The following is an 8,340-nucleotide window of genomic DNA, read 5'->3' on the forward strand; positions in this document are numbered from 1 at the left end:
ACTTAAGGGTTGCATCCTAGATTACCCAGGAGTGTACCCAGTTTAGATGCTGATGTGTCAATGCAGGAGCACCCTATTGGTTTGTTGTTCCTACAGTGGGACTGAAGCACAATTCTTGTTCCCTGTGGACTTCTCTTCCCATCAGCAGTTGATAGTGCTGCGTTCTAGTGGGAATGACATCCAACACACAGGGGGTGCTGAAGCAGAGTTAAAAGTAGCACGGCTGAAATGGTCTTTTCTAACAGAGCTCACAGTGCTGGTGATGTTAGTACAGTAAATGTTCCGGGTTAGCACTTCTGCACAGGCAGCTACATGACTTCACATCTGATAAATTAAGATCGCAGTTGGGAAGCTTCAGACTTCAGAAAAATCAAAGCAGCAGTTTGTTGGAGGACTAATGAGATCAGTAGGGAATTTTGTACAGCTGTCTGGTATATATGGATGCAGTAATGAATGAAAACAAATAGTTTTTGAGTGTACCTTATACCTGAATTAGTACAGTAAGGCATTGTCAAAAATATCAGCATGGAATAATACAACAGTTGTATTTTGCGTCAAGTAATTGTATGGCTTGGCACGTTCTGTTTGGGAAACGATATGTCTGAATTGGTAGAATGAGAATTTTAAACCAGTTAGAAGCACGATAATTTCATATGGGTCAGGTTTAATGGCTCAGACTCTGGCTTTTCCCAGAGCCTTTTGTGCTTGCATGGCTTGAGACCCTGCTTTTGAAGGCTTTCAAGCTGAGATACTGCCGAGATTTCTAGCACAGTGCGTGGAACTTTGAAGATTGTGGAAGTATTCCTACTCCTAGGCAGCTGGGGATTAGCTACTCTAATTACCAATTAGTGTAGATACTGTTTTATGCTTTGCTTCTGCTGCTAAGCTTGAGATTTTGGGCTGCAGAGGCGAGCTACCTTGGATGTACGTGCACGACTCTGTTAATTGCTTCTTTGTCATGTAGACCTGCATTTGTAAAACTTTAGGAGCTGGTTTATCCTAAACCAGTCCAAAATTGTAATGTTGCAAAGGTAACTTGAGGTGTATTTTTTTGCTTTTTATTGGTTTGGACTCCTCTCTCTGACTTGAGAGTCAGAAATTTGTCACCTACTTGAACATTGTCTTGTCACCTACTTGAACATTGTCTTCTTTCTGTCCTTGTGCTCACAAAAGCACTTAGTTATAAAACATGTGCTATACAGACAGTTAGATCCTGTAGTCAAAAAGCAGATTAATTTTGCTAATCTGCATTGTTTAACTACTCTAGAGAGTGATTCCATTGGAGTCACCTGTAACTTGCCGTAGACAATCGTTGCGGACATAGCAGAATCAAACCTAGCACTGAAAGAAGCAAGGGGAGTGTGCTTCCTTATATGATTTCATTAGTGATCTGAGGCTTGATGTTGTCCTGCTTCCCCAAGATCTTGTCTCATCAGCTGTAGGCACAAACGCAGATAGATGCAGTTAAGGACAAAGCTGGGTGTTGGTGCATGTATTACCAAAAAGTAACGAAGAAAACTCTCTAAGCCAAATGATAGTTTAGAAAGCTGACAGTTGTTTGTTGTGGTGCTGGGTGCATGGGGGATATCTCCTCCTGGCATGCACACCAGACAGAGTTCTTTGTGCCATATTTATACACAAAACTTTCAGGATTAGTAATTTTCCAGTCCTTCCTCTTGACAATGATTGGTTATACAGTTATACTGCTGACACATCGCTTCCATTATTACGTATGTTCAGGAGAAGGGTCTTCATCTGGGCAAGGGTCTTCTTGATCCATGGGTGTGATTTTTAGTATTATAATAAGCCTTTAATGAGCAAAATTCACAAAAAGGACAAAATTCCTTAAACATCTGCTCTTCCCAGCTTACAAGGACACTGCTGAGGTACTCATGAGCCTGTGCCCTCCTGCTTTTGATAAACAATAGGCCCATCTCTCGTTATCAAACCTTTCTCAGCAGCGTGGCAGAGAAACACGTTGAAGACCGGGTCGTTGTGAAAACAGGTTAACATAGTGAGAGACAGCATCATCAACACAGCTTAACATCTAAAACCATCACCAGAAAATAGAGCTTTGTCAAAACAGCTTGATGTAGTGAAAACCAGAATAAAGTCAAAACAGCTGATCCTAACAAAATATCGTCAGAATAGAATATAGTGCAAAGCAGCACGTAGTGAAAACCAGAATATTATCAAAAGCAGTAAATAGTGAAAACCAGAATGTCGTCTACACAGCCTAACACAGAAAGACATCTCGACTGCTGTATTATTCTAAGAGTTAGCCTTTGGCACTGTCCCCCTAACACAGAGAACAACAACATCGGGCCCGTAACACGTGCTGTAGCTGCAGTGGCATTGTAGTGGCACTGTTCTGCATTAGTTCAGCGTTTAAGAAGTGTGAAAACTGTTAAATCCAATGTGGTGTTAGAAAAGTTTAATGGACCTTTAGAAATTTTTTTGACCATAATTCTTCAAAGCTGTTGTTAGTGTCTTAATATTAAACAGCTGAGAAAAGTAGTCTCCTACCTTAAAGCTATTTTTGTCAGAAAGCAGAATGAGCTAAAGGTTTTAGACAGCATGCTGCTTTGAGAAATACTCAAAATGTTCAGAACACTTCAGGGTCTGGAGATTAATCGCTTAGTAGTTGCTGTGGTTAGCTTTGCAGGTACTCTGTGTTTTTATAGATAAATTTGTACCAAAAGGAAATATTTAGGTGGAAGAATTAGACATTTACACTTTGGAATACTAAGCTTTCCTTAATGTGAGTAAAACAAGTTGTAATTTTAAATGTTAGTTGCTAGCCTAGTCCAGCTAGCAACTAATCCCAAAATGTTTTAACTTCACAGCCCCAAAGATCTTTGGGTCCCTGCCTATAAGCTCCGATGCAGAACAGGAGGGAGCCTGGGTGCGGATTTGGTGTGCCTTGGAGGAGCCACCTAGTTTCTTTGTGGAAACCCATAGTGGCCCAGTGCTAGATGGCTTCTCCAGACACCACCTCTCTGCTTCTTCAGCACGTGTTTCGTTCAGGGAGCCATTTCCGCTGAGGAGAAACAGAAGGCTGGGTGTAAATTACTCATGGACTAAAACTAAGCTGCCAGGGGAGCCTTACACTGTCTGTGTTAAATGAAAAGCTATGTTTAACGTTCTGTAGTGTATGTTTTGAAACATACAGTAGTTTACTACAGCAAATGATGTTAATTTCGCATCGTGCTCTTCAGTACAATGAATGTTTTTTAGATGTCTAATCTGGTGGCAGTTACCGTTTCTTAATCTGTCATTGATTAGACTTAAAAGGTTTTTGAAAACCTCATACTACAAGAATGTTGATGTTACCTTGTTTTAACAATTTTTAGGTCTGTCATATGCAAGTCATACAGTTGGTTTCACACCACCAACTTCACTGACTAGAGCTGGAATGTCTTACTACAATTCCCCAGGCCTTCATGTGCAACATATGGGACCGTCCCATGGTATTACAGTAAGTATTTAAAACAATAAAGACTTGTTACCAATGCCAGTTTGGTTTCTAAAAGTTATGGTTGCTTGTCCTTAAGCTTTTTTTACAAAACATTTTTGTAAATGTTTGTTTTTGTCTCCTTACTCCAAGATACCTATTGCTGCTTTCTTCAACCCTGATTTTCCTCTTCACCCCTCAGAAACTGATTCTTTTTGGAGAGCCCTATTTTCTACAAAAGAATAGGCTGTATTGTCATCTTAAGGACAGTAATAGGTATCATCTTATGGCTCGGCAGGCAGGGTGTGAGAAGTGATGTTCTAAGCTGCTAAGCCTCTCCTGGGAAGTAAAAACATTGCTTTCGTTTTTCTCCTAGTCTCCACCATCTGACGGATGAGTCATCTGAGGTTGCTCCAAGCTCAGGTTTTCTTCAGGATGACACACAATGCTACCATCATGTCACTGTAACAGGCAGTTAATTCTTGTTTTCTGTTCTCAATGGCAAAGGAGAAAGTTTATATAAACATTTGTTAGGGCAATTTCTCGTATTTTTCCACTGGGTTTATCTCCTTTTTACCTGCGTTTTTTGATGCATTTCTGCTTAATCATGTTTTATCTAAATATTTGTGGAGTTATATGAGCGAAGAGTGCCTAAACATTAACCATTTGGCAAAATGCCTTACAGTTGTGTCCCAGACCATTTTGATTTTTCTCAACAGGTATGGTAGTATGTAAATATCCCGCAAGGTTTTTGCTAATACTTTTCATTCCTAGATGTGGAAATATGTTTCAATAGAATTCTTAGTAGAAGGCTAAAATGTCGCTTCTTCTAAAATCCATTAGGTGAGCGTTCAAAGGTAATTGCTAATTTAACTGAGCAAAGATTGGTGGAAATGCTACAGTAGTGGATAGAGCAGGAGGGAAGCTGGAGCTCAACAGGAAGGTAGAATCCTACTTTGGGTTCAGCCCACTGCTTTGTGTCACATGAGTTAGTCCTAGGAAGATCTTTGTTTCTGGAAAACTTGGAACCTAATTTTATAAATCATTTTTTTCAGGGAACTTGTTCCATTCAGTCTCTGTGAAATACTGCTCTCTGAAACTGTAAATTAACTGGTGTCATATTTAGTCACTACAGAAAAGACTACCATCAAGACAAAATACTAATTGTTTTGAGAAAGGTGTTCATAACGTAGCTCCTAGCTTTGTCTCCGTATATTAGTAGATGTATGCAAATGCAATAAATGATTTTAAGTGTTTCAGAGATATTGGTCAGTTTCCAAGAATCCCTTGGCTTTTTGCATAGAGCATTAATCTGTTGTATATAGTTGTGCAGAAAAATACACACAATATATATTATTTGACTAAACTCCAGTTTGGTTCTTGACTCTTCATTTTTTGATCTTTGTTACAGAATAAATTGACTTTACCTGGTAGAGCACTGTAATTATGCTTCTCCCCAGAGTTGATCACCTGTGGTTGACTATTAATGGTGGGTGGGTGGTTTGTCATGCCATGAGGTTCTTGGTTAATACTGACTGGATCGGTAAGTAGTGAGCATTTTGGTTTCAGAAGTGCAGAAGCTAGTTTTGTGCAGTGTAATTAGTATTTTTACATTGCTAACATTAAAGAAGATTTTCTTTTGTGAAGATAAAGTACGTTCTAAATGCTTGTGTTTAAATGTGGAGGTTGTTGAAAATCTGTGGTTTCTGTTGAGGGGAGCTCTCTAACAGCTGTTTCACTCCTGCAGCTCAAATCGTTGTAATCCTTTTTTGTTCTCCAAAGAACAACTTTTATTATGCTTTGGTCTCGCTTCAGTGTGCAGACTAAGAGTCTTTCAGAAAGCTAGAGATTCTGGGCAGACTGTCTGGCATTCGAAACATTTCCACCCACACTCAGGTATCACGTAGTTGGACTTCATACGCCAGCAGCATGAAGTTGAAGGTTCATCGGTAGCTGCTGGTTGGGCACACACAGCTGGGATGAGCTGTCTCTACAGCTTCTCTCATTTCTCTTTATGTTGTTGGGCATCATAGGTAAACCTGTCTTGTGTTCATTTCCTGCAAGCTGGCAGGAAGGGATGCATGTTCTGTTTGGCCTCAAAAGTACTTCCCCTTTCCTTTGATACTCCATTTCAGAGTATTGTTTGTTTTGTGTAAAAGTTGTGCTTCTTGCAATGTTTTGAGATGGATTCTTCCTGCGTAACTGTTGAGATTTTTTGGTGGGTTTTTCGTTTCCTTTGCCAAGCTCAATGAATTGGTTAGCGGACTTGCACCTGCCGTTGTTAAGGAGTGTGTTAAACATAATTTCAATATTTGTTCGCAGAGGCCTTCACCACGAAGAAGTAACAGCCCCGACAAATTTAAACGTCCCACTCCTCCTCCTTCTCCAAACACGCAGACCCCAGTGCAGCCACCTCCGCCACCACCTCCGCCACCTGTGCAACCTACGGTCCAATCCGCAGCGTCGCAGTCAGCCACTTTTCAACATTCAGTGCATCCCTCCTCTCAGCCTTAGTGCATGTGCTCGGCAGTCTGTATGTCAGAAGTGGACTCATAACATGGAGCAGTTTACTAAAAGCCAAAGGCTTTCTTGGCATATTTGGATTTGACTTATTTGCACTGAGGTTATATAGGCTTCACTGTTAATCGTGTTGTAAACGTTTGTATAAAATGCAGCCAGTGTTGTGGGTCTACAACACTAACTTAACAAAGTTTTCCATCAGTGTTTACTTGAACTACATGTATGTCCATTCTCTGGCTGGAACATTTGCTACTCTGTTTGGTAATACGGCATTATGTCGTTTTGCTTGGCTCCAAAGCTTCATTTTCCTGGCTTTTAGGTTTGTAAAATTGAAGGGATACCTTTTTATATTTTTTCATGACAATTTGCAGAAAATTAAAGGCATGATGGGCTGTAAGATAAATTCTGAAATGTTACAGTGTTTACCAAGCTTACGGAAAATCAGCACTACATTTTAGTCATTTGAAACAACAGCTTCCAGTGCAAAAGTGAGTCAGACACCCTAATCAGTGCCCAAGACACATACTCCATTGCATTACGTAGTAAATAAGCTTAATTCAGCACAGAGACACATCCGTACTTCTCCTGTTAAAAAGCACCTCAAGCGTATGGTACCGTCTGAATTTTGCAGGGAGGGAACTGGCCTGGTGGAGTCTGTGGAATGTACAATTCGTGGACCTTAAGATTTGGTGATTTCACTTGACATTTATGTTAACCTGTAAGCTGCCCATACTGTGTGATCTGTCACAATTAACTTCGGGAAGTGTGGTCCTGCCCACAGGTTACTGATAGCTGATTAAAGTGTGCTCTTTGAGTTAATTTTTTTTGCTGCAGAAGGCAATGTGATTGTAGAGAACGGCTAATGATGATTTTTTTTCTTGTTAAAATATATTAATTGTGATTCCCCTGAAGCAAAGTTTGAACAGGTATTCTAAATGTTCAAAGGTCTGTTAGAAAATACGATATAAGATGAGCGTATAGGAATATGTTGGCGTAACAGCCAAAACGTTGTATTGCTTGGTAGAAACAGAGTACAAGAAAGTAGCACAACGTGGCACTAATGAATGCTTATTTAGCAGCCTAAGCCGGTACAATGTATGAAGAAATGTATTCTGAATACATTCTTTCCATTCATTTAGCACAAATAAATTGGTTTCACTTTGCAGTGGAACAAAGTGTCACTTCTTGATATTGACATCTTGCTCAGTTATATTTTTCCTGAGGTTCCTGTCGAGTACTGAGGTTTATATATTATTGAGGATTTTAAGTGGTTTACCTCATATATATGGATATGTGGGCCATGGAAAATGACAAGAGAATGTTTATTTTATGAGAATATGTATTTGGTTATAATCAGAGCAGAACACGAGTAATTTATCTTTTGTTTACAAAAGTTTGTTTGACATGCCTAATGCTTTTTTAAGGACATTTTTGGGAAGGAAGTACAGCATTGGGGTGGTATACTAACACTTGTACATATAATTTCATGTTTGCCGCTCACCTATTCAGTAAAGATTACGAACTGAAAACCTGTATAAAATTAGTGCTCGAAATCAAAGTAGTAAGTTAAAACAATGTTGTAAAAGGTTCCGCTTAAGGCAAAACTAGAATTTCTTCACTGTAGCTGTGTAATTTCAGCTCTGAGAGAGTTCAGAGAAGTGCATATGTAGTCTATACTTCTTAAACCAATATGGGATCAAGTGCATTATCCAAATACATTAGTTACGGTAGTGACTCTCCAATCAAGTGATTCTCAAGATTGTGGCAGGCCTAAAATTTGACTAGTGCTCCCATCTGAAAACAATTGAGTGTCGCAGATGCTCACCTTTCCACCGTGGAAACTCAGCTGTGAGCATTGTAACTAAACAGAGCTCCTGAGTCACTGGTAGGATTGCATGTGAGAAAGTTAGAGACGGTCAGAGCTGAGACTAAGCTCACGGTAGGATTGGTTGAGATGCTTGTCCTTTTGTAAACATAAGATGAAAAAAAAATGTATCTTATAGGTAGGATTCCAGCTCAAGTACACAACTATTTAACATGGTGCCCTCTTTTCTGAAGTGCTTTGCGATTCTTGGACATATGGATAGATTGTGAACTCATAGTGGTGGTAGTATAAATGCCGGGGGGGTGGGGGGGAAGGGGAGAAGCCTTTGACAGTGTTGTTTTAAGATCTTGAAATGGAAAATTGCCTAGAATAATATACATTTGAAGCATATTCCAAAACTGAATTTGTGTAACCCACGTTCAGCTGCTGTTATGAAGTGTCTTAGTGAACTCTCTTTACTATTCCAGGGGAACTATTACCAGAGGAAACTAAAGAACTGAAAATGTGTACTAAATCCTGACAGTGTAACAAGGCGCTAAGT

At 39.7% G+C, this 8,340-nt stretch overlaps 1 protein-coding gene across 1 annotated transcript in view; it reads left to right on the forward strand.

Annotated features, from left to right (window-relative positions):
- The window catches only part of CCDC6 (coiled-coil domain containing 6), a gene marked incomplete at its 5' end in the record, with an annotated part of 29,579 nt that extends 22,430 nt beyond the window's left edge, over positions 1-7,149 (forward strand). Inside the window, 2 exons of the mRNA XM_010154647.1 lie at positions 3,354-3,478; positions 5,777-7,149. Of these exons, the coding sequence (XP_010152949.1) occupies positions 3,354-3,478; positions 5,777-5,968 (317 nt within the window). The remainder of the gene's footprint in view (positions 1-3,353; positions 3,479-5,776) is intronic.
- Between the last annotated feature and the right edge of the window lie 1,191 nt (positions 7,150-8,340).

This window comes from Eurypyga helias, unplaced genomic scaffold (assembly GCF_000690775.1).
Source record: "Eurypyga helias isolate BGI_N326 unplaced genomic scaffold, ASM69077v1 scaffold39396, whole genome shotgun sequence".
NCBI lineage: Eukaryota > Metazoa > Chordata > Aves > Eurypygiformes > Eurypygidae > Eurypyga > Eurypyga helias.